At 52.5% G+C, this 24,970-nt stretch overlaps 1 protein-coding gene across 3 annotated transcripts; it reads left to right on the forward strand.

The window, feature by feature from the left end:
• Positions 1 to 394: 394 nt before the first annotated feature.
• On the forward strand, positions 395 to 23,434 carry DVL3 (dishevelled segment polarity protein 3). Of its 3 annotated transcripts, none has more exons than XM_021005638.2 (16): positions 395 to 769; positions 8,356 to 8,425; positions 9,078 to 9,199; positions 9,359 to 9,468; positions 9,755 to 9,890; positions 10,474 to 10,567; positions 10,678 to 10,747; positions 12,133 to 12,272; positions 12,467 to 12,543; positions 13,068 to 13,180; positions 13,562 to 13,711; positions 14,606 to 14,737; positions 14,912 to 15,079; positions 20,869 to 21,087; positions 21,187 to 21,591; positions 22,769 to 23,434. In XM_021005638.2, the coding sequence occupies exons 1-16, from the start codon at positions 609 to 611 to the stop codon at positions 22,798 to 22,800; spliced, it is 2,199 nt and encodes a 732-aa protein (XP_020861297.1). In that variant the 5' UTR covers positions 395 to 608; the 3' UTR covers positions 22,801 to 23,434. The 3 variants fall into 3 exon arrangements, 2 of the variants coding, with proteins under 2 accessions (XP_020861297.1, XP_020861299.1); XR_002328056.2 differs by having other exon boundaries at positions 396 to 769; positions 21,187 to 21,702; XM_021005640.2 differs by having other exon boundaries at positions 398 to 769; positions 13,068 to 13,135.
• Positions 23,435 to 24,970: the final 1,536 nt, after the last annotated feature.

Below are 24,970 nucleotides of genomic sequence, written 5' to 3' on the forward strand. Positions count from 1 at the left end.
TGGGCAGGTCACCCAGTCGGTTAGAGTTCCTTCTTGCCTTAGGTATGCGGTTCGGCTTCTAACACCACCCCTAGGTTCTCCCCTACCCTCTAGGCCACCCCAAAGCCCCCGTGGGGCTGGAAAGCCTCCAATCAGCTCACAAAGGATCGGAGAGCTGCCAGAGACCTTTGAGATCTTCTGGTACAACCCCCTCACTTTTACAGAGGAAACCGAGGTTTCGGTGTCAGGGTGAGGCGCCAGCTCCGGGGTGCAGAGGAGGGACAGTGACCGGAGAATCCCGGGGCGGGGCTGCTGGGGAGGAGCGGGCTGCCGGAAGAGTCACCGTCGCCTCCAAAGCCAGGGAAATTGGGAGAGCGGAAGCTGTGGCGGGCAGCTGCAGAAGGGGGAGGCGGGGAGGCGGGGAGACGGACGGGCGGCGCTGGGACCCGGGGGCGGCCGGAGAACAAGGGAGCCGCGGCCGCCGTGGTCCGGAGAGCGAGCCGCCGAGCGCATCGCATCGCATCGCATCGGAGCCTAGCGCTCCGGCCGGGTCCGAGGCCAGGGCGCCTGGGCGCAGGGGGCAGCGGACAGCGGAGGGGGCGCGGAGCGCGCGGCGGCGGGCCGGGACCATGGGGGAGACCAAGATCATCTACCACCTGGACGGCCAGGAGACGCCGTACCTGGTGAAGCTGCCCCTGCCCGCCGAGCGCGTCACCCTGGCCGACTTCAAGGCCGTCCTGCAGCGGCCCACCTACAAGTTCTTCTTCAAGTCTATGGACGACGACTTCGGGTGAGCGCGGGCTTTGAGGACCCACCCGGCGGGCGCCGAGCGGGGGCCCCGGAGCAGGACAGCGTCGAGGGGCCTCCGCCCAGGCCTGGGGTGCTCCATCCGTCCGCCCGGCTGGGCCCGGGGCACCCGTGGCAGCTGGCTGCCCAGTGCAAAGCTTTTGGCCGGTGGGCGGTGCCGCCGCCTCCCCCCCCCACCAAAGTGGCGGCTCATTCGGGGTCCCGGCTCAGAAAAGCAATTGCTCCGCCGGTCTCCGGGGGCTCCTTCTCTCCGTGTTGTTCTGACCCTGAAGGGGCGAGGGTCCCCAGCCAGGAGGTATCCCTTTTACCAAGGCGGCCCTGCTGACTGGGACTCTCCCCCTTCCCCTTCGGGGCCTACACTCTTGCTCTAAGCCAGCTCCAGTGCCCAGCATGGGGGGAATTTAGAAGAGAGACTTCCCCTTTAAGAGGGGATGGAATGTTGGAGCGAATGTTGCTGCAGCCGGAAGGTTTTGTAGCAGCTGGCCTGGAGAGGCCCCCCTTTCCCTCCTCCCCCTCCCCCAACTCAGCTCCCCTGGGAATGGGGGAGGGGCTCCCCCTCAATCTGGCAGAAGAAGGGACTGGGGGCTAGGCTAAGAGGCCCAGTGGGGGGTGGCCACAGCCCAGCCTCCCGGGCCTGACGGGCTGCCTCCTCTGAAACCCCCATCCCCAGCTCTGGTTCTCTCTTTCTCTTTCTCCCCGTCCTGGGTCCTGTTTTGTGGAAGGGAAAACCTCGAATTGTGGGGAGGGGGTCATTCATCGTCAAGCCAGCTTCTTCTTCCGGGTTGGCCCATCCCTTCGAACAGAGAGAATCATTTGAGATAATAATGTATGTAAAGCGCTTGGAACGATCTGCAGATGTCAGTTCGCCTTGTTACTGTCCTGCCCTGGCCTGGGAGGTCTCCATTTCTTAACCCTCCAGTTCTCTTGGCCCAGGCACAGGGAGGAGCAGGGTTCCTGGGAGAAGCCAGTAGGGTCAGGACCTTCAGTCGGGTTTGACGAATTTGGTCACATAGATGGTGAATTCACCAAACGTTTATTAGGTGCCTACTGTGTTCCTGACACTAGGAATACAAAGTTAAAAAGGAGCCAGCCCCCTGGCTTTCAAGGAGCTTCTGCTCTGTAGAACGGCAGACGGTAAATGGTAAAGACACAAATACCTGCAGTCATTTGAGGAGAAACTGGGGAAGGTCTCCAGCAGGTTAGACGGGACCCAGTGGGCTGAATTTATGGGAAAAGCATGAATGGGTTGAGATTTGCATTAGTGGAGGAGCCAGCTTCATCAGTCAGTTCATGGATGTGTTGGAGTGTTGTTGAGGAGGGAGAGATTCAGGAAGGCTTTGCTGGAAGGGCTTGCTCTTGAAAGAAAAGTGTTTTAAAAGAATAGTGGAGGGAGGAGGGCATCTCTGGCATGGGGATCACCTGGATAAATGTCCAGAGTCAGGAAATGGATCTAGTAGGCCAGTTTGGTTGGTATGCAGTAGACAAGAAGTGGAGTAGTACTAAAAGCCAAGATGAGGAGTTTGTCTTTTATTCTAATGGCAACAGGAGGCTCCCGAAGGTTTGTGATCAGGGATGTGACATGATCAGATCTGTGTTTTGGGGAGCATTATTTTAGCACCAGGGCATGGAGGATGACTAGGAAAAGGGGAGAGACTTGAGAAAGGGAGGCCAAGGGGATGAGGGCCTTTTGAGTGGGATTTTTTTTAAAAAAGGACTGTTGGGAGGGATTTGGTGGTAGAATTGATTGGCTATGTCCTATGAGGAAGAGGAAAAATGGAGGCTGAGTATGGGCTAACCACCCAGGGGGCGTAGAAGGATGGCAGAACCCTCAACCAAAAGAGGAAAGTTTAGGGAAGGGGAAGGTTCACGGACAAAGATAAAGAGTGCTGCTTTGAAACACCAACTGGACTTCCAGGGTGAGATGTCCCCATTGTTGATGGACAAGATTTGGAGGAAAAAAGTTAAAGAGGAAAATGGGGGTGGATGGAAGACGGAGTGGTGGAAAGGGCAAAGTGGATGGAGTGAAAGAGTTATTGACGTGTTGCCTAGGGGAGCCAGCTAAGGGACTCCATGGCACTGGAGGAGACTTTGGGGGCGGTCCTGGGAATATGGGGCCGAGGTGGTCTGGGAGACCCCATCCTGATCAGAAAGACCCCATCTTGCCCACTCCCTCTCCATATCCCTAAAAGATTCTTTGAACACTGTCGGGCACCAGGAGTGTCTTGAAAGTAAGACCAAGGGGTCTTGCACACGTGCTAGAGAAGAGGAAGGTCCTAGGGGCTGGTGATGCTTTATTGGAAATTTTGGAGCTAAGATAGCAGACAGACTTAGGAAGAGGACAAAGGCAGAACGAACATTAAAGGAAATAATGATGGAGCAGGGGCTGGCAGCATGACAGGCAGTGGGGAGGTCTGTCATTGGTTCCTTTTTTAAAAAAAAATTTATTTGTTTATTTTTATGATGCATTTTTTTTTTAGGCAATTGGGGTTGACTTGCCCAGGGTCACACAGCTAGTAAGTGTCAAGTGTTTGGTCTGAGGCCAGATTTGAACTTAGAGTCTTCCTGACTCCAGTGCCTGTGCTTTATCCACTGTGCTACCTAGCTGCCCCCATTGGTTCCTTAGTGATGCACTCAAGACACTGGGGAGAAAGGAAAGGGGGGCAGATCAACAGCCTTTCATCTGAGGAGAGGGGCCATTCCCTGTGTCCAAGGGTTCCCAAGTCCTCCAACCTCCTTTCCTCCCTTGCCTTCCTTAAAGCTCCCAGCCTACTCATTTGTATCCGTGAGCATATCTCATCCGCCTACTAGGCTATCAACTCCTTGAGACAGGATGGTGGCATTTTATCCCCAAACTTAAAAAATATTTGCCAAATCTAACCGTGTTCCTGCCAGTCTAGAAGTCTCTTTACTAGTTGTATGGCTATGGACAAGTGCCAGAGTTAGGGTCGAGAGACCAGGTTCAGATTCTGCCTCTGACACTTTCTAACTGCGTGACCCTTCACCTCTGTTTGCCTCAGTTTCCTTACATGCAAATTAATTATTTTCATCTCTCATAATAATGAAAAGCAGCTTCTCTGTGGGATATGCAAGAGAAGGAGATTCACTCTATCCCTGTCTTTGAGAAAACCATAATCTAACTGGGGGAAAGGTTGAAAATGAAAATTCTGGGTGGCAATTCCAGTTCTATGATCACTGGAAGACTTAGATTCAGGTCCTGACTTTGTGACTCTGGGCAAGTCACTTGACCTCAGCGCCCCAGGCCATTCTCTAAACTTGTAAATAATAGAGCAGTTGGAGATCTGCTTTGGTAGAGGGAGTTCTTTCACCTGGGAGTTCCTAATAACAATGAAATCACCAGCTCCAGCAAAAATTTTAAAATGGCTACTGTTTGTTTAGTGCCTTATAGCTGATAAAGCCCTTTTGCTACCTAATATCATTTGGTTCTTGGAACAACCCCGGGAGGTCAGTACCACAGGCGTTTACCCCATTTCACGGATGAGGAAGCAGTTCTAGAGAGGTCACAGCTACGGAGTGTGTCAGAGGCAGAATCTGATTCCAAGTCCAGCCCTCTGCCCACTGTTCCACACTACCTCAAACAGAATCAGTAATCCCTCTCAACTTCCTCACAGGCTATAGCAAGCCGGCTAATGAAAATATGAAAAGCATTTGGAAAACCTTAAAGCACCATGTAAATGTGATTTTTGACTGGACCAGTGTAGATTTCGAGGAAATTCACTCCACTCATGAAGGTGTATGCATCTGCGAGTCTTAGTTTCTTGGGGCACTGGGAGGCTGTGACTTACCCAGGGGCCTCCAGCCAATATGACTCCAAGGCCAGCTGTCTATCAGCTCTGCCATACTGAGTGATGGTGACCGTGATGTCTCCCCTGTCAGAGTCTCCTCACACCCATTGTGCCCACACTGTTTGATATCCCCGTTCATTTGGTGTGGAGGGATGGCCTCTTGAGGGCAGGCCAAAGAAACTGGATTTGGCGAGAACAGCTGGTGGACATGATGGCAGACTGGGCTGAATGTCCAGAGGGATCTGAGAGATGAGACACAGAAAAGCATCTAAGAAAGCTGAACTTGAAAGCTCATATCCCCCACAGCTCTTCCAGCTCTTACTGCCATTCACGCTGGGCAAGTCCTCTTTGGTTCTCAAGCCTCAGTTTCCTTACCTGCACCATGAGAGGACTGGTCCCTGAAGACCCTCCAGAGCGAGATTGACTCTGTAGTTCTGTGGCCAGGAGCCTGACGTGGGCAGTGTGGGGAGAGGTGGAAATCTCAGCCAATGCTCTGGGAGGAGTTGGTGGGGTTTCGAAATGCTCGAAACAGGGCACATTTATTCAGCATCGGCCCACAGTGGGTGTTCGGTAAATATTTGTTGAGTGGATGGAATGGTCCTGTGCTAGGTATTACGGGGCACGCAGAGGAAGGAAGGAGACTCCCTCATTCCCTGCCTTTGAGAAACCCATAGTCTCACTGGGGAAACAAGAAGTGTCTATTTGAAAACCTGGGGCTGCTCCAGCTCTGTGGGGACAGATGCCACAGCAGTCCTAGAGTGTTAGAGCTGGAAGGGATCTCCGAGGCACTTGGGATTGAACCCCTCATTTTATAGTTAGTCAACAAGCATTTATTAAGAAGCACTTACTGTGTGCCCCATACTGTGCTAAGCATGGGAGATGCAAAAAAGAGGTAAAAGGCAGTCCCTGCCCTCAAGGAGCTCACTGCTAATGGAGGGGACAACATGCAAATGACTGTACAGGATAAATTGGAGATAACCAAGGGAAAGCATTTAGCTTAAGGGGGATCAGGAAAAGCTTCCTGTATAAGGTGGGATTTTATCGAGCACTTGAAGGAAGCCAGGAATGGGAGATGAAAAAGGAGAACATTCCAGGCATGGGGCACAGCCAGTGGAAATTCGTGGAGGCTGGAGATGGAGTATCTTGTTCGAGGAATAGCCAAGAAACCAGATTCACTGGATCTCAAAGCGTGTGGAAGGCAGACTGGAAAATAGGAAGGGGCCAGGTTACAAATGCCCTGAGGAGGAAACTGAGGCCCAGAGAAATGAGGGAATTCAAAGCCCTTCTCTTCAGAAAGGTGACCAGCTACCCTGAGAGACTCCTTGGCCCATCAGCTTCCACTGAGTCAATGATGATGCTATCAGCCAACATTCCTAAGTTGATTTAAGGTTTGCCAAGCGCTTGGCATCCGTGATTTCATTTGATCCCCACAATAGCCTTTTGAGGTTGGTGTTGGTGAGATTTCCAGGCTCAGAGGGTGGCCTGCCCAGGGTCTCATGGCTAGTAAGTGACTGAGGCAGGATTTGAACCCCAGTCTTCCTAACTCTACATCTCCACTATGCCAGTGAGCCCCAGGAAAATTGGAGCTGGGAGCTAGACAGAGAGTCCCAAAGGAGAGGGACTGTGTTAGCTTTCAGTCTCAGGAGCCCTCAGAAAGCACCAAGATGCTTGGGTCTGGCCCTTTGCTTCACTTTGCCTTCTTTTGGCCAGTGAGGCCAAAGGTCCCAATCTCCTTCCCTTCTCCAAGGGCCCTTCCCTAGCCATCACCCAGCCTATCTCTTCCAGCGCTTCCTTCCCCCTCTTTGCATGGCCCTGTCTATTGCATCTAGGCCTAAGGTCCTGGAAAAAGGATGTCGTGGACCACCTAAGTCAGCTGGTGGGGAGGGAGGCATAGCTGGGGAAAGAGGGACTCTGTGGGGGTTGGGGATCAGCTCATTCTGCAGTGTTGGCGGAGACTCCAGGAATGTGAGGGTCACAGGCGGCCAAGTACATTTCCTCCTCCAAACCAGAGCGTCTCCAACTTCGAGGGGAAATTGGGTTGTCCTTGCCCTTCCCTTCACGATCTCCTTCTCCTCTCCCTCCATATTGACCCTCTCTATGTGCCAGACCTCATACCCTCCAGATACCTCTCTTCCCCACCCACTTTCCACTCTACCCACTCTCAAGCCCTCAGCTCCCATCTTCCCGAAGGAGGGTCCAGAGCCCTCAGACTTCCATTGCCCCACACCCTCCAGACCCTAGGTCCCATCATCCCTCCTTCAGTCCTCTGTGTTCTCCCCAATCCTGCCCGGCTGGAACCCAAAGCCAGAATTTCTAGCTAATTCACTCAGTTATGTAACAAACATTTGTTAAGTACCTACTGTGTACCATGCACTGGACTGGGAGCTGAGGATACAAGAACATGACAGTCCCTGCTGACAAATAACTTGTATTCTTCTGGGGAAAATACCAAACATTTGCAAATAAATAGATACAAAGTATATACTAAGTATTTTTGTGGTAGTTGGAGGAGAAAGGGCCAGAGACCACTTTTCTCTATTTGTTTCCACATTAGAAATAATCGCAGGCAAAGACCTGAATTTACAGGCTGCCTCTGAGAGATATAAATATTGAAATATATGTATGTATGTGTATATATGTATGTGTGTGTAAACACACACACACGCAGAGTCTGAGCAAATCATTTAACTTTATTGTTTCTCTGGTGGCTAGCTAATATTTCTCAGAGTGGTCCAGAGGACCCTGGGGGTTCCTGAGACTCCTTTAGGGAGTCTGGGAGGTCAGAAATATAGTAATAATAATTCTTTTTGTTGTTGTTCAGTCTTGTCTGACTCTTTGTGACCCCATGAACCATACTGTCCATGGAATTTTCTTGGCAAAGATACTAGAGTGGTTTTGCCATTTCCTTCTCCAGTTCATTTTTACAGATGAGGAAACTGAGGCAAACCACGTTAAATGACTTGCCCAGGATCATGCAGATAGTAAGAGCCTGAGGCCAGATTTGAACTCAGGTCTTCCTGACTCCAGGCCCAGTACTCTATTCACTGCGTCACCTAGGCCCCAAATAATGATGGTTTCATTTAATACTGATAACTATGACCCACATAAACCAACGTTCTTTGTAGGGGCAGGGGTCCTCATTCATTTATGAGAGTGTAAAAGAGGTCCTCAGATCAAGTTTGACAAATGCTGCTCTGCCCGACTGGCCCAGCCTGATTTTCCCGGAAGGTGCTGCCCTGCGCTGGTGGCTGGAGTTTCCCTGTCCAGGAACCACGGGCCCCTTGCCTAATCCCATATTCCATCTAGAAGCAATCTCTATGTCCTTTTTGTTTGGCTCTGGGCTTGGGGCTGGGGGAGAGGGACGAAAGGGGAATCAAGGAAGGGGCAGATGTGATAGGGCTGGCAGAGAGATAACAGAGGGTACCTGGGAGCAGGTGGGGGCTGGCATGGGCTGGGGCGGGAAGTGGGAGGCAGAAAGGCATAGCCGGAGTGTTGAGGTGGGGCTAACAAGCCATTCTGGGATACCTGCTGCCTTCATTGGAAAAAAGTCAGTTGAAAGAACTGGGAGTAGTTAAATTGGAGAAAAGCTGAGGAGGGGTCAGGGAGAAGAGGAGGAGAGCTAGCTGCCTTCTGCTCTTTGAAAAGTTGACACCGGGCAGAGGGCTTAGCCGTAGAGCAGCAGGGAGAAGCGGGCAGAGGGGCCGATGGAAGCTTTGTTCCAGGAAGTGGCTGCTCCCAGCTAACTGGCCTTCCCACTTGCCATCAGGGTGGTGAAAGAAGAGATCTCTGATGACAACGCGAGGCTCCCCTGTTTCAATGGCCGGGTGGTGTCCTGGGTAAGGAGCAGAGGCCCTGGCCTTCCCTTCCCCATGACTGTCATATCTGTTTCTCCTCTTCTGTCTTCCATCTGGGGTAAGATGGACCTCTCCCTTCTCACATGATCTCCCCTGGTGTTGGGAGGAAGGTGGACATCACCGGGTGTGGGGGATTGCAGCTGGTCTTCAGGGCCAGGATCTTCCCTACATTCCCTCTTCAAATTGGATTGCTTGTTCTGCTTGGAGGGTTCTGTAGGTGTGGTTGGGAGAAGGGGAGAGGGTCAAAGACCTGCTATGGGGACAAGGTATCTCCTTACCCGGGCCTGGGCCTCCGAGCCTCTGGTGACCTTTGCTACAGCTCCCTAGGTTTAATCTGCCCTGTCTCATTCATCTCCCCAACCTATTTCATCAAATTTAAAACTGAGTAGGGCCTTATAGACCATCTAGTCTAACCCCCTCATTTTACAAAGGAGGCCCAGAGTGCCACCCAAGGCAGTGAAAAGCAAAGCCATGAGTCAAACCCAGCTCTTCCTCAAATACACTGCCATGCAATCTTAGTCCTCAAACCTCCAGCCTGCCAACTGGCCCCCTCTTATTCTCTGTCCACAGCCCCTCCCCTCTAAAAAAATAACCTGACTTCTCTCTCATTTCCATGGTCTTGCTCTGTGCTTAGCTGGTGTCAGCAGAGGGCTCACATCCTGAGCCTGGCTCCTTCTGCCCTGACAATCCTTCTGAGCTGCCGCCCCCCATGGAACGCACGGGTGGCATTGGGGACTCCCGGCCTCCCTCCTTCCAGTGAGTACAGAGAAGGTGGGGAGGAGGGAGGAAGGACACCCAGTGGGAAAAGATTTGATGGGAAATAGAGGCATCGAGCCTCCAGCTAGCGGGAGAGGCTTGAAAATGGGAGTGTGTCTCTGCTGCCATCCCCCAATGTGGGTCCCTCTCCCCTTGCAGCCCTCACACTGGTGGGGGGAGCCAGGAGAACCTGGACAATGACACTGAGACTGATTCCCTGGTGTCTGCGCAGCAGGAGCGGCCCCGACGGAGGGATGGGCCAGAACATGGTGCGTACCCCTCGAACCCGGACCCCCAGCCCCTCTGCCCAGCCCACAGGGTGGTCGACTCAGAGACTAGTCTGGTTGCCTCTGAGAGGTCAAGCGATTTGCATTAGGTCACACGGGCAGTCAGTGGCAGGCAGGATGCAGACTCAGGCCCTGGGGTTCCACGTTTCCCAGACGACACCAATAGGCCACCCCTTCCTGCTCCTGCTTGACCTGGAATCCGGGTCTCCCCCACTGATCTTGCTGTGGCACCCCCCACCTCTCCCCTTCCCTGCCCCCTTCCCCACAGTGGCCCGGATGAACGGCACAGCCAAAGGTGAGCGGAGGAGGGAGCCTGGGGGTTATGACAGCTCTTCTACCCTCATGAGCAGTGAGCTGGAAACCACGAGTTTCTTCGACTCTGATGAGGATGATTCTACCAGCAGGTGAGCCTGGAAGGGAGGGATTCAGGTGGGGATAGGAGCAGACAGGGACCCTGGAGCCCCAGGGGATAATGGCAGGGTTTGGAGCCCTGGTGGTGGGGGCACCATGGGGACAGACTTTGGGCCCCCCAGGTTCAGCAGCTCCTGGGAGTGAAGGGTCCCCAGGTGAGAGTAAGAGGGTTTGGAGTCCTCATGGTGGGGGCACCGTAGGGATGGACTGTGGGGCCCCCCAGTCCACGGGTGCCCCAGGTTCAGCAGCTCCTGGCAGTGAAGTGTCCCCAGGGGAGAGTAAGAGGGTTTGGAGCCCTCATGGTGGGGGCACTGTGGGGATGGACTGTGGGTCCCCCCATCCATGGGCCCTCCAGGTTCAGCAGCTCCTGGCAGTGAAGGGTCCCCAGGGGAGAGTAACATGGTTTGGAGCCCTCATGGTGGGGCACCATGGGGATGGGCTGTGGGCCCCCCATCCATGAGCCCTCCAGGTTCAGCAGCTCCAGGGGGCAGAGGGAGCTCTGGGAGCCCCAGGGGATAGGAGGGTTCAGAGCCTCGATGGCGGGGACAGCATGGGGACGGCCTGTACGCCCCCCAGGTTCAGCAGTTCCACAGAACAGAGCAGCGCATCCCGCCTCATGAGGAGACACAAGCGGCGTCGGCGGAAACAGAAGGTGGCCCGGATAGAGCGGGTACGTGCCTGCCCCTGGGCTGGGCTGAGGACAAGGACCTCCCTGGCCCTGGGGGGAGGGGAGTCGGGGGCCTAGCTGCTCCCCCCTCTCAGGGGCTTCTTCCGTTGCAGTCCTCGTCCTTCAGCAGCATCACCGACTCCACCATGTCCCTCAACATTATCACCGTCACGCTCAACATGGGTGAGTAGGACAGAGACTCACCCGCCTCCCTTTCCATTTCTATCCCCACAAGACTTCGGCTCTCTTCCCTCCCCTGACATGTCTCTCCTCTTATCCAAGATCTAAGTCCTGCCCCCCCACCCCTTACTCTCCCTTGGGAGCCAGCTGGTCCACCCCCAGCAGCCCCACCAGGGCCTCTGGGGAGGGGGCTGGCCCTCCTGCCTTTAGACAGCTCACAGTATTAATGCTGAGGCCTCCCCCTACCCCCACATCCCAGCCATGATCGCGGCCTGCTCTGGTCCCCCTCTATCTGGAGTCTTCTTGTCCTAGGGCCTTCTGCCACCTTCCTATGCTAATGACTCAAGGTCGCCTGGCTTCTTGGAAACATGTTCTAGGGGGCCTCCAAGGCAGCCAGTCCAGCCTGTATCTGAATGGGAAGTCCTCTATGATAACTGCCCAGTCTTCTGGTGTCTAGGCTAAATTTCCCAGTTTCTTCAAGCCATCCTTATGTGGCCAGGTCTCCAGCCCCTCATCTTGCTGGGCACCCTCCCTGGCGTACTCTGGTCAGTGTCTTTCTGGAAATGGACCGCCACCGATGGGGTCTGGCCAGGGTGGATGTGTGCAGTGTGTCATGGCTCAGTATTATGCCCCACTGTGGGATCCAAGGATCTGGATTCAGATGCTGACTCAGATGGCATGCCCTCCCTGTCTGCGCCTCAGTTTCCTCACCTGTCAAAGGAAGGGATTGGGGCAGCTAGGTGGCGCAGTGGATAGAGTACTGGCCCTGAAGTCAAGAGGACCTGAGTTCAAATCTGGTCTCAGACCAAACACTTGATACTTACTAGCTGTGTGACCCTGGGCAAGTCACTTAACCCCAGTTGCCTAGCAAAAAAAAAAAAAAAAAGGAAGGGATTGAACTAGATGGCTCAGAGGTCCCTGCCAGCCTTAATTCTAGGATCCCAAGATCCTATGAAAAACTTTCTGACGTTAGAGCTATCCCCCCAATCACTGCCTCACTGCTGTCAGGTGCTAAGCAGAGCTAATGATAGCTAACATCTTATAGTCCCTGAGGTTTACAAAGCACCTTCTCTATCTTCTCATTCAGATGTCACAACGACCCTGGGAACTAGGTGCTATTGATATCCCCATTTTATAGAAGAGGAAACTGAGGCAGACAGAGGTTAAGTAATTTGCCCAAGCTCCTATGGCTAGTAAGCGGTTGAGGCCAGATTTGAACTGGCCTCAGGTCTTCCTAAATCCAGGCCTGTGGTGCTACCTAGCCAGCTGCTTTCTTCCAGAGACTGAGTGACCTCTGTCATCAGTGTTGTTGAGATCTCTGCATTTTGTGGGAGGCCAGAATTGTGACTCTGTCTGTCCTGTCTCTCCCTCCACCCTACCCCTGACAGAGAAGTACAACTTCCTGGGCATCTCCATTGTGGGCCAGAGCAACGAACGGGGTGATGGGGGCATCTACATTGGCTCTATCATGAAGGGTGGAGCTGTGGCTGCTGATGGACGGATTGAGCCAGGGGACATGCTCCTACAGGTGCCCGCACAATCCCTGACCACTCAGGGAGTTCTGCATCCCTATTCCTTGAAGCCTGGTCACAAATTCTCCTTTCTGAATAGGAGCCCCCCCTATCCAGTTATTTGAGATGGATGCGGGGTGGGAGTTGGGGGGAAGGAAGAGACCTGGCTGTGGGCTCAGCTCTCTTCCTTTCACATGCTTTCATCCCCCAGGTAAATGACATCAATTTTGAGAACATGAGTAACGATGATGCTGTCCGAGTACTTCGAGAAATTGTGCACAAACCAGGGTATGACGTGGGAAGGAAGAGAGACAGGGGATAACTGGGACTGAGGGAGAGAAGACATCCACTCAATTGGCAGGTCAATGACACAGGTCATTGTAGAATTACAGACCTGGAAACTGAAAGGCACCTCAGAGTCCAGCTAGCCTAACCCATTCATTTTATAGAGGAGGAAAGTAAGGCAGACAGAGGTCAAGTGACTTGCCTAAGGTCACACAGCTAGTAAGTGCCAGAGAAAAGATTCAAATCCATGTTCCGTGACTTCAAACCTAGCACTCCCACTGCACCAAAGAGGACACTCTGTGGGTGTCAGGGAAGGGTCTGTAACCTGTCCCCAGCTTGTCCCTGTGAAAAGGGAGAGTATGCATGTGAGAGAGAGAGAGAGAGAGAGAGAGAGAGAGAGAGAGAGAGAGAGAGTGAGAGTGAGAGTGAGAGTGAGAGTGAGAGTGAGAGTGAGAGTGAGAGAGAGAGAGAGAGGAAGAGTAAGAGGATCTTACACTTAACCCTGACCCTTTGCCTCTTGGTTGCAGGCCTATCACCCTGACAGTGGCCAAGTGCTGGGACCCCAGCCCCCGAGGCTGCTTCACCCTGCCCAGGAGTAAGTGGATGGGGGAGTCGTCCTTAAAGCTGGTGCCTGGCACATGTGAGCCCCTGTCTGTCCTACCTTCTGCATCTGCCACCCCTGGGGATGTCATTCCCACACTCCCAGGGAACAGTTTGTTCTCAGGCCAAGCCAAGAAGAAGGCTTCACAGGCAGAGAAGGAGAGGCAGGAGCAGAAGCAACCCTTGAGATCCCTAAAACCGCTGGTGGGAAGGCACTGGAGGAGGGAGTCCAGTTGCTCCCACTTTACAGATGAGGAGACTGAGGCCCAGAGAAGGGAAATGACTGTGCCAGAGTCATCCTGTCAGTCCCCTTAATTCTCTCCCATCATCTTTCCCTTGGCCATTGTCCCAGGCTTTGGGCTGGGGGGCAGCTGGGGAGAAGAGGCAGGCGTTGGTGAGTACCTGTCTCTCACCCCACCAGGTGAGCCGATCCGCCCCATTGACCCTGCAGCCTGGGTGTCCCACACAGCAGCAATGACGGGGACCTTCCCAGCCTATGGCATGAGCCCCTCCCTCAGCACCATCACATCTACCAGTTCCTCCATCGCCAGCTCCATCCCTGACACTGAGCGTGAGTATCTGCCTGCCCTTCCGTTCCTTTCCTCCTCAGAACAGGGAATGTACAGAAGCAGCCTCCCCAAGTGAGGAGAGGAGGGATGGCAGGGTAGCAGAGGAAGATGAGGAATACTGAGCCTCCTGGGGTTCAGAGGACAGAAGGGGTCAGGGGGCAACCAGCCTGGGCTCTCTCCAGCTGTCTCAGAGTCCTCAACATCTGGCATCCCTAACCTCATTGTTTGCCCTTCTTAAGGGCAGGGTCAGGGGCAGCTAGGTGGCACAGTGGATAGAGCACCGGCCCTGGATTCAAGAGGACCTGGCCTCAGACACGTAACACTTACAAACTGTGTGACCCTGGGCAAGTCACTTAACCCCATTGCCTGGCCAAAAAAAAAAAAAAGAATTAAGGGCAGGGTCAGAGGTGTATAGATTTAGAGCTGGAAGGGACCTCACAGGCCATCTAGTCCCACACCCATTTTTACAGATGAAGAAACTGAGGCCCAGAGAACTGAAGAGACTTACCCAAGGTCACGCAAGGCAGCAGTGGCAGAACCGAGATTGTTTCCATGGTTTACATATCCCTGGAACCTGGCACAGTGCCTGGCATATAGTAGATACTGAATAATTACTTGTTGAATTTGCCGAAATATGGGAGGTAGAGGGTCTGCAGCTATCACTCCCTTCCATTCCATTCCACTTAGAGCAAAGACTTCCAGAGCCAGAACAGGACCTTAGGAGCTACCTTAGCATTCCAACCACTTCATTTCATAGATGACAGAAAAATGAGGGAAAGGGAGATCCCCCAAGTTCCCACAGATGGAAAGTATTTAGGGCAGGATTTGAACCCAGGTCCTCAACTCCAGAGCCATGGTTCTTTCTGCCTCCTACTGCTTTGTCTTTGCGCCCCCAGGCCTCGATGACTTTCACCTGTCCATCCACAGCGACATGGCCACTATAGTTAAAGCTATGGCTTCCCCTGAGTCTGGGCTGGAGGTCCGAGACCGTATGTGGCTCAAGATCACCATCCCCAACGCCTTCATTGGTAAGTGAGTGTTCCAGCGGCACGTTGTCAGCACCCAGGATGCTGATGACTCCCACTGAGGGGGAGCCAGCTTCAGGCTTCACTATCCCCCTGAGATCCTGGGGCGAGGAGAGCTGGGGCTGGGGGCAGGGACTCCCTCCCTGCCAGCCTCTCAAGAAGTTGGTTTGCCTCCAGGTTCAGATGTAGTGGACTGGTTGTACCACAACGTGGAGGGCTTCACGGACCGGCGCGAGGCTCGGAAATATGCCAGCAACCTGCTGAAAGCCGGCTTCATCCGTCACACAGTCAACAAAATCACTTTCTCAGAGCAGTGCTATTATATCTTCGGCGACCTCTGTGGCAGTATGTGCTTCCCCACCCTCCCTCCCACGGTGCCTTATCCCACTGCCCCCACCCCCATCTTCCCTGTCATTGGGAAAAGTTATGAGCTGATAAACTGAGGGGGTGTGTGTGTGTGTATGTGTGTGTGTGTGTGTGTGTGTGTGTGTGTGTGTGTGTGTGTGTGTGTCCTACTCAGCATAATGGGAGGTTAGACTGGTTGGATTCTGAGGCCACTCTAAATCTCTGATCCTATGACCCTCCCTGTGCCTCAGTTTCCTCATCTGTAAAACAAATGGGTCTGACTAGGGGTCTTCTGAGGTACCTGCCAATTCTGGAGTTCAGAACCTATGAATTTATGCTCTCCTAGATCCTCCTTTGGAAGCAGAGCCATACGTATATTAAGCATGCAGAATTAAAATATGCATGGATGAGTCTGGGAAACATTTATTCAGAGACAAATATGAAATCTAGGGGCCAGAGGTCATGGACATTTGTCTCAAGTCAGAGAACTGCTTGACACAAAGAACTCTGAGCCAGTTGCATTAAGCAGAAACTGCTCACACCCTGGTCAAGCAAAGAAAGGAGGTGGCCTAGTCTAAGGTTTACAAGAGCTAGGTGACAGTTGTAGTTGTGCCGAGTAAAATGGGCACTACCGTGTCTCGGGGACAGAACTCCAAGGCCAGTGTTGGAAAATTAACTTGAACTTGGAATGGAACTAGCTTTCAGGCACTTTTCAGTCATGTCTGACTCTGTGACCCTGTTTTGGGGAGTTTCCTTGGCAAAGACACTGGAGTGGTTTACCATTTCCTTCTCCAGCTCATTTTACAGATGAGGAAACTGAGGCAAATAGGGTTAAATGACTTGCCCAGGGTCACACAGTGTCTGAACTTAGGAAGATGATGCCAGAACTGGCACTCTATCCACTGTGCCACCAACTGACCCCAGTGGAGCTAGCTACCCAAGAAAAATGTTCTTGGGCCATACGAGTTTTACTGTATTATTTATTTATTGAATTTCACCTAAGCCATTGAGACTGTAAAGTAACTCTAGGATCATAGATTCAGAGGCATCTAGTCCAATCCCCTCTTTTTTTTGTTTGTTTGTCTTTTTGGTTTTTTTGCTAGGCAGTGGGGTTAAGTGATTTGCCCAAGGTCGCACAGCTGTCAAGTGTCAAGTGTCTGAGGTTAGATTTGAACTCAGGTCCTCCTGACTCCGGGGCCCATGCTGTATCCACTGCACCACCTGGCTGCCCCTCAATCGTCTCATTTTACAGATCAGGAAACTAAGTGCCAGAGAAGGGAAGTTGAGAGCTGGTAGAGACCTCTGAAGCCATAGACCTCTTTATTTTACAAAGGAGGAAACTGAGGCCCAGAGAGGTCATAGACCAGGAGCTGGGATATAACTTAGATGCCAGTTAGTATAACCTCATTTTCTAGATAAGAAAACTGAGGCCCAGAAAGGTGAAGTCATTTGGTCAGTAAGCATTTATTAATCACCTGCTATGTGCCAGGCCCTGTGCTAAGTATTGAGGATACAAACAAAGGCAAAAGACATCCCCTGCCCTTGGGGAGCTCACAGTCTAACAAGGGAGACAACATGGAAACAAGAAGATGTATACAGGGTAAATTAGGGATAATCAACACAGGAGAAGGCACTAAGAGAAAGGCTTCTTGTAGAAAGTGGGGTTTTAGCTGAGACTAGGAGGAAGCCAGGGAAGCCAGGAGGTAGAGGTGAGAAGGAAGATGCTAGAGAGGTGAAATTGACAGAAGATGTTCTGAAGGTGAAATTGACAAGAGATGTGGCAGAGGTGAAATTGACTAAAGATGGTCTAAAGGTGAAATTGATAAGAGATGCTGCAGAGGTAAAATCAACAGGGCTGGACCATAGACTGGATATGGGCCTGAGCAGGGCAGAGTGTGAGATAATGAGGACCTGGGGTTGCAAGCTTGGGTGATTGGGAGAATGTTGGTGTCTGGGACAGTTACAGAGAAATCTAGAAGAGGGGAGAGTTTGGAGGGAAAGATACTGAGTTCAGTTTTAAACTGGTTAACTTAAAGATGTTGAGGAATGTCCAATAGGCAGTTGAAGTTGTGAGAATAGACACCATGAGAGAGGTTAAGACTGGTTAAGTGTTTCTGAGAATCATCAGCATAGAGATGATCATTGAATTCCGAGGAGCAGATGAGATAACAAATAAGATAGTATAGTGGGAGAAATGGTTGTGACTTAGATGAAGATCCAGCAAAAGAGACAGAAGGAGCAGTCAGAGAGGTAAGAGGAAAACCGGGAGAGAGTGATGTCCCAAAAACCTGGAGAGAAGAGAGTACCAAGGAGAAGAAGGTGATCAACAGTGTCATAGGCTGCAGACAGCAGGAAGGATGAGAACTGAGAAAAGACTACTGGATTTGGCAATTAAGAGACCATAGGTAACTGTAGAGAGGGCAGTTTTGGTTGAATGATGAGGTTGTAAGCCAGACTATATGGAGTTAAAAGAGTGAGATCAGAGGAAGTGGAGGCACCTTCTGTAGACAGCCTTCTCAGGAAGTTTAGCCAGAAAAGGCAAGAGAGATATGAGGCAATAGAGGGGATAGAATAGAGGAGATAGATGTATCAGGTGAGGGTTTTGGGGGGTTGAGGGAGACATGGTCATGTTTCAGTCAGTCAACAAACATTTATTAAGCACCTACTCTATTCGAGGCACTGTGGTAAGTGCTTAGGAATATAAAGGTTTGTAGGCCATAGGGAAGCAGCCAGTAAACAAGGGGAGACCCAAGTATAAATGATAGAGGAGCTAATCTGCTGAAGAAGATGGAATGAAAGGGGATCACTTGTGCATGTAGAGGGGATGGCCTTGGCAAGGAGAAGGACCACCTTGTCATGTGAGACAGGGATGGAGGAGGAGATAGTAACAGAAGGCATCTGGGGGATATGAGATGAGGAGGGGAGAAGGACTTCACGTCCAAGGGCCTCAGTTTTTTTCAGTAAAATAGGAGGCAAAGTCCTCGGCTGACAAAGTGAGGAGAAGGGAAGCCATGAGAAATCTGAGGAGGGATGAGAAGGTCTGGAAGAGCCAGTGAGATGAGTGGGGGAGTGAGTTGAATTAGAGGGTGTAAAAGGATTGCCTTGTCATAGCAAGAGCCCACTTGAGGTTATGTAACATAAATTTGCAATGTACTCAATCAGGACAGTTTCATGATTTTCTCTAGTAATATGTGAACAAGAGTGAAGGCAGCAGATGTCTGGAGTGATCCGAGGCTGAAGCTTAGTGGGGCAACATTGGCGAGAGGGTAAGGGGGCAAGAGACTTAGAAGAGGCCAGTGTAGCTTTGAACTGCTTCACCAAGAGGTCAATTCAGGGGGCAGCTAGGTGGTGCAGTGGATAGAGCTCTGGCCTTGGAGTCAGGAGGACCTGAGTTCAAATCCAGCCTCAGACGCGTGACACTTTCTAGCTGTGTGACCCTGGGCAAGTCACTTAACCCCTATTGCCTCACCAAAAAGAAAAAAAAAGGTCAATTCAGGGAATGGAGGAGAGGGTAGCCAGTGCAGTGGTGATGATGGAAATTTTCCTAAACAGCAGAGCTGACCACGTTACCCCCTACTCAGTAAACTCCAGGAGCAAATACAAAATACTCTTGTGGCCTTCGAAGCTTTTCATAGCCCAGCCCCCTCCTACCTTCCCAGTTTTCTTACACCTTACTCCCTGACCCTCCGCACCGCTGCCATGGACTCTGTGATCCAGTGAGACTAACCTCTTAGCTCTTTTTGGGACAAGACACTCCATTCCCCAACTCCAGGCATTTTCCTGGCTGCCCCCCACGTTTGGAATGCTCTTCCTCCTCATTTCCACCCTCTGCCCAATACAAGTATGCATTTTTTTTTTTAAGTTTACAGACCCCACCTTAAGGGGCCCTGTCCTAAATGGTCATCCCTGCATTTTGGGAACATTCTGAGAACTTTGAAGTGTGAAACTCATAGATTTATGAATTAACTTGGAGTTGGAAAGGACCTTCAAGGTCATGTGCCCCTTCGTTTTACAGATGGGGAAACTGAGGCCCAGAGAGGGGAAAGGGGCCCTGCCAACAGTCACACTGATAGTGGAGTAAGTTTGTAACATTTAGAGCTGGGAAGGACCTTTGAAATCATATTGTCCAACCCCTTGTATATGTACTTGTAGATGGGAAACAGAAGCCTTAAGAGGTTAAGTGACTTGTCCAAGGTCACATAGGCAGGAAGTAATAGAACCAGGGATTGGAACTCAAATCCCATTACCCAAATGCAGTGGGGAAGGGTAATCCAGTTTGGTGGGGCAGGCAGACTTAGGGATAAGTCTTCCTGGATCATTCAATCAATCAGTCAATCAAATTTATTACAGCATCATAGAGCTTGAAGAGGCCTCAAGGCCTCTAGTCTAATCCTCTCATTTTACAGTTGAAGAAACTAAGGTAGGAAGCATCAGAGGCAGAGTTTGAATCCAAATCCTCTGACTCCAAACCCAGTGCCCTAACCATTGCACCATGCTCCGTCCGTCAAGCAACGATGACTTTTGAGCTGGCCTGTGCACTGCTTCAGGATGGTTTCCATAGGAGAGGAAGAGGGCATCCTCAGTATAAGGAAAAGCACAAGCAAAGCCCAGAGGGAGGAAATTGTGGAGCAATCACTAGTTAAGTACTATGTGCCAGGCACTGTGCTAAATCCTAGAGGTACAAAGAGGCAAAAAGCAAGCCCTGCCCTCAGGGAGCTTACATTCTAACCAGGGAAACAATGGGCAGAATATCTAGCTACATAGAAGATATAGACAGAGTATGTCAAGGTAACCCAGAAGGGGCAGGTATTAGCAGTTCCCCAGCTTGTGTGGGGACTTACTGAGGCCCCGGGTATTGTGGCGAGACCACTGGGTTTGGAGTCTGAGGTTGAATCCCAGCTTTGTCACTTATTACCTACAGGCAAATCACTTTCTGTCTTTGGGGCTCAGTTTCCTTATCTGTAAAATAAAGGAGTTGCTTCAGATGACCTCTGAGGACCCTTTGATTTCTATATCTTTCGTATTTTTTTTGGACATGGCCAATACAAAAGTTCATTTTGCTCAACTATACAGGTTTGTTAACAGGGGTGTAGTTTTTCTTGTTTTCTCAATGGAGTGTGAGGAGGTAGGGAAAGAGAGCAGTGAGAGAAGGAAGGGCAGACTTTTGATAAGTAAAAGATTTTCAATTTCAAAAATTTTTTAATTGAAATTTTTAATAACATTTTTTAAAATAAAAATCAGGAAAAAAGACAGCTCTAGCTCTGTGATGGGGTTAGCTAGGTGGCACGATGGATAGGGCTCTGGGCCTGGAGTCAGGAAGACCTGAGTTCAAATGTGGCCTCAGATACTTACTAGTGGTGGGACCCTGGGCATGTCACTTAACCCTGTTTGCCTTAATTTTCTCATCTATAAAATGAGCTGGAGAAGTAAATGGCAAACCCCTCTAGTATCTTTGCCAAGAAAACCCAAAAAAGTATCATAAAAATGACTGAAAAGATCTTTGATCCAAAGCCCCTTAACCTCCTTAGGCGTCAGTTGCCTCAGATGTTAAATGAGATGGCTATGTTAGACGGCCTCTCCAGTCCTCTGCAGCTCTGCAGCTGGGTCCTGTGCATTTTCCAGCTTGTCTGGCATGCACACAATCAGACAGGACGTGTCAACTGCAGGCCCAGCTTGGAGGGCCGTGCCATTGAGGGGCCGCCTGGGAGCTGAGATGTGAGGGGGAGGGGGAACAGAGGCAGGGGTGGGGGCCGGCTCCGGAAGCCCACTCTCTTGGTTTTCCTTTGCAGACATGGCTAACTTGTCCCTGCACGACCAGGACGGCTCCAGTGGGGCCTCGGACCAAGACACGCTGGCTCCTCTCCCACACCCCGGGGCTGCCCCGTGGCCCATGGCCTTCCCTTACCAGTACCCACCCCCCCCACATCCCTATAACCCCCACCCTGGCTTCCCTGAGCCAGGGTATAGCTACGGCGGTGGGGGCAGTGCAGGCAGCCAGCATAGTGAAGGTAAGCTGCTCCCGGGCCCTGGGGTGGGCAGTGGGGCTAGACAGGGGCTCCTTCCTGGGATCAGACCCTCACATCTCCCCCTCCCCATTTCCCTATCAGGCAGCCGGAGCAGTGGCTCCAACCGCAGCGGCAGCGACCGGCGGAAGGAGAAGGACCCAAAGGCCGGGGACTCCAAGTCAGGGGGCAGCGGGAGCGAGTCAGACCACACAAGCCGAAGCAGCCTGAGGCGGGAGCGAGCCCCCAGCGAGCGCTCGGGCCCAGCCGCCAGCGAGCACAGCGTCCGCAGCCACCACTCGCTGGCCCACAGCCTGCGCAGCCACCACACACACCAGTCCTACGGGCCCCCAGGGGTGCCCCCGCTGTACGGCCCGCCCGTGCTGATGATGCCCCCTCCGCCCGCTGCCATGGGGCCCCCGGGAGCCCCCCCGGGCCGAGACCTGGCCTCAGTGCCCCCAGAACTGACCGCCAGCAGACAGTCCTTCCGCATGGCCATGGGAAACCCCAGTGAGTTCTTTGTGGATGTGATGTGAGCGGTTCCTTCGCTTCTCTGGCCCCGCCCCGTCCCCCAGGCCCCAGGGCTGGTGCCGTCACCAGTCAGCTCTTTTTACTTGTCTGGTAACTAAACAAAGGGAAATAAACTGAAGTGAACTGAACTGGGGGGCTGACCGCTGGCGGGGGAGGGGGGAGGGGGCATCCTCAGGGCCACTGCTGCCGCCGCTGCCTTGGGCCGCTAACCTGCCTCCAGCCACTGCCTCCTGTCCCTGGTTGTTTCCTGGCTGTTCCTTGCCCCCTAACCGCTTCCCAGGGCTCCTGCAGCCCCTTCAGGGAAGCCTGGCTCCCGCCTGCCCCTACACCTCCACCAGAATCGCATGCTCAGGACTCCTTGTGGGAAGGACCTTCTCTTCCCTCCCCATTCATGCCAGCCTGAGTGCCGTCCGGCCCAGCGCCATGAATACCACATCACTGGGTGCCACACACGGCCCCTGGCAGCCTCACAGAGTATACGCAGAGACAGACAGACAGACACGCGCACACACACACACACACACACACACACACACACACACACACACACAGGCAGCCTCACAGAGACACACAGACACACTGGCAGCCTCACAGAATACACAGAGACACACACACATACACACACACTGGCAGCCTAACAGAATACACAGAGACACACACACACACACTCTGGCAGCCTCACAGAGAGACACACACACACACTCACACAGATAACACACACATATACACTCTGGCAGCCTCACAGAGTACACACAGAGACTGCCCCACAGACACAGACACAGGAAGGCACAGACTGACCCAGCCTGAAACCTGACAGGCACGGCCAACCCCTCCCTCGCTCCTGGCCCCCCTCCCCAAGGAGCAGCGCCCCTCCCCCGCCCCCTGCCGCCTGCAGCCTCAACCCTTGACCTCCTGGATCTGCAGCTGTCCTCACTAACCCTCCCCAGGCCCATGGAGCTTCCTACCCACCCCACCCCAGGCAGGCCCGACAGGCAGTGATGCCCTGGATGGGGCCTGGCCCTCCCATCTAATGTCCTGCTGCTACCGATGCCCGTGTGCTGGTTGCCGCCACCCCCATAACCCCACTAACCAGCAAGTCCTCTCTCCCCTGGGCCTTAAATGTGTCTTTTCTTTCTTTGTTTCCTCCTCAACCAAGCCAAGAATTTCGGGCTTTTTGACTTTCTCTGAGCACCCAGCGTGGGGAGGCCCCGATCCTGAGGAGACCAGGAGTCCCGCCCCTCCCGCTGCAGCCACAGTTGTAGCCCCTCAGGGCTCCCCGAAGATGTCCTGTCCTACTGCCCCATGACCCCCAGGGTCCCTCCTCCCCTCCCACTCATCCCAAGACGGGTTGCACACCTCAGCCTCTCGAAGTCTGGCTGGAGCTCAAGGGTACCCTGTCTTGGACACTCTTCTCCAGGGCCTAGACAATTTTCACACGTGACTCTGACCCAGGGCTGGTCCCCTCGGCTACCCTCTTTCCTCATGCTATCCTAGGCTCCGGGGCTGGCCCTGACCCCCTACCCCCTAACTCAGCCTCCAGTGAAACCCCCGACATCTTCACTCCCCACAATTGCCTTTCAGGCCCCAATAAGGGCCTAATTCTTCCCTTCTTACTCCCCAGAGGCCCTCCCTTCTGGGCTGGAATCCCAGCAGCCTTCTTGGCTTCCCCTCCACCCTCCCTGCTACAGAGCAGGGCCTGAGAGCCCACCTGCCAGCTAGATTCAGGCTGTACCCTGGGGTCTCTGGCCCTTTCCCACCTTCAGGTTCTTTCGCTATGTATGGATCTTGGTCATTTCTCCAATAAATGCTCCCAGGTACCACAGCTGATGCCCTCCCAATGAGTAGTATAGGGTGCTATGGCTGGAGTCTCTGGAACCAGCACAGATAGATGAGGAAGGCAGGTGGCCTAGAGACATTCATTCAATGAGTATTCTAGACATTTTTCAGCCTCGTGCATAAGAATGCCAAAATGAATGCAAGAGCCAATGAATGAGTGAGTGAGTGAATGAACAAATAGCATTTATTAAGTGCTTTTGGTGCTTAGGATACAAACACAAAATGAAGCCATTCTCTGGCCTCAAGGTGGTTATATATTCGAGAAGGAGAAGAAGACACATAGCTGTGACCTCAAGAACCTTGTAGTAGGCAAGACGCCACATACAGATGTCATTCGGTATAACCAAACCACAGAATCCTGAATGAAATTCTGAGCAAGAGATGCTGTCCAATGGAGCCCATCGGAGAAGGCTACCCAGAAATGGCGGCCTAAGCTGGACTTTCAAGGATGCCTTCGGATGGGTGGAGGTTTGGGGGAGGGGTGGTCCAGGTGGAAAACACAGCCCAGAAGGAAGAAGATTCAGGGTGGATTCAGAAACGGGCCTTAATTTGGTCAGAATGTGCCTCTTTTTTTTGTTTTCGTCTTCTGCCAGCGGCCCCCACAATTCCCCCAGTCTCCCATGCTCCAAACCGTGGGGTTATCCCCAATGTTAAATCATGGGGCAGGGGATAGGTCACTGTCCTTGGAATGCCACAGTGGACGTTTACTAGCTATGTGACCCTGGGCCTGTCTGCCTCACTTCCCTCATCTGTAAAATGAGGGGGCTTAACTCCAGGGCCTCAGCTTTGCATCCATGATCCTGGGACCATCTGCCTTCCTTTCACCTCCAATCAAAGCTTTGTCGTATCCACGCTCACACTCTCTCCCCTGTTACCCCTTCTCCTTATTTCCACTGCCCCTACCCTGGCCAAGCCCATATTACTTGACTCCCCTCTCCTCCAGTTCAGTCTTCCTGACAGTGACAGTCCCAACTTTCTCAAACATAAGTCTAGGCCTCTCACTTCTCTGCTCACACCTCTCCCATGGCTCCCTATTGCCCACTGAGTCAAGCTCATCTGGCATTCAAGATACCTCCTAAGACCTGGCATCACCCTAGCTTCCCCCTCCCCTCCCCCCAGTTTCCTGCCCTCTATGTACCCAATGCCAAACAGGACTCTGGACTGCCCTCGAATGTACCTTGCCCTTTCCTGCCTCCATTCTTTTGCCAGGATGGGGCTCGGCTCACCTCCCACCCCTTCTTCGACTGCTGCTCCTTTCAGCCCAACTCAAACACTCCTTCCCAGAAGCCTTCCAAGATGCTCCATGTTGGGGCTCAGACTTCCCTCCCACTGTTAGTCAGCACTTACATACTAGAGGGATGTGTAGTGGGGGGCATGGGTGGGAATAGCATTTATAGAGCACCTGCCATGTGCCAGGCACTGTGCTAATTTAGAAATGTCTCATTTTATCCTCACGACGGTCATGGGGGGCTATTATTATCTTGGCTTTACGGTTGAGGAAACTGAGGCAAACAGGTTAAAT

Source organism: Phascolarctos cinereus, unplaced genomic scaffold (assembly GCF_003287225.1).
Source record: "Phascolarctos cinereus isolate Bilbo 61053 unplaced genomic scaffold, phaCin_HiC Scaffold_5;HRSCAF=322, whole genome shotgun sequence".
NCBI lineage: Eukaryota > Metazoa > Chordata > Mammalia > Diprotodontia > Phascolarctidae > Phascolarctos > Phascolarctos cinereus.

Excerpts from the sequence above, each read along its gene's own strand:
- DVL3 (XM_021005638.2), top strand. The coding sequence starts at position 609 with ATGGGGGAGACCAAGATCATCTACCACCTGGACGGCCAGGAGACGCCG. Across the intron at positions 770-8,355 it reads TCTATGGACGACGACTTCGG|GGTGGTGAAAGAAGAGATCT; the intron begins GTGAGCGCGGGC and ends ACTTGCCATCAG. Across the intron at positions 12,544-13,067 it reads GAAATTGTGCACAAACCAGG|GCCTATCACCCTGACAGTGG; the intron begins GTATGACGTGGG and ends TCTTGGTTGCAG.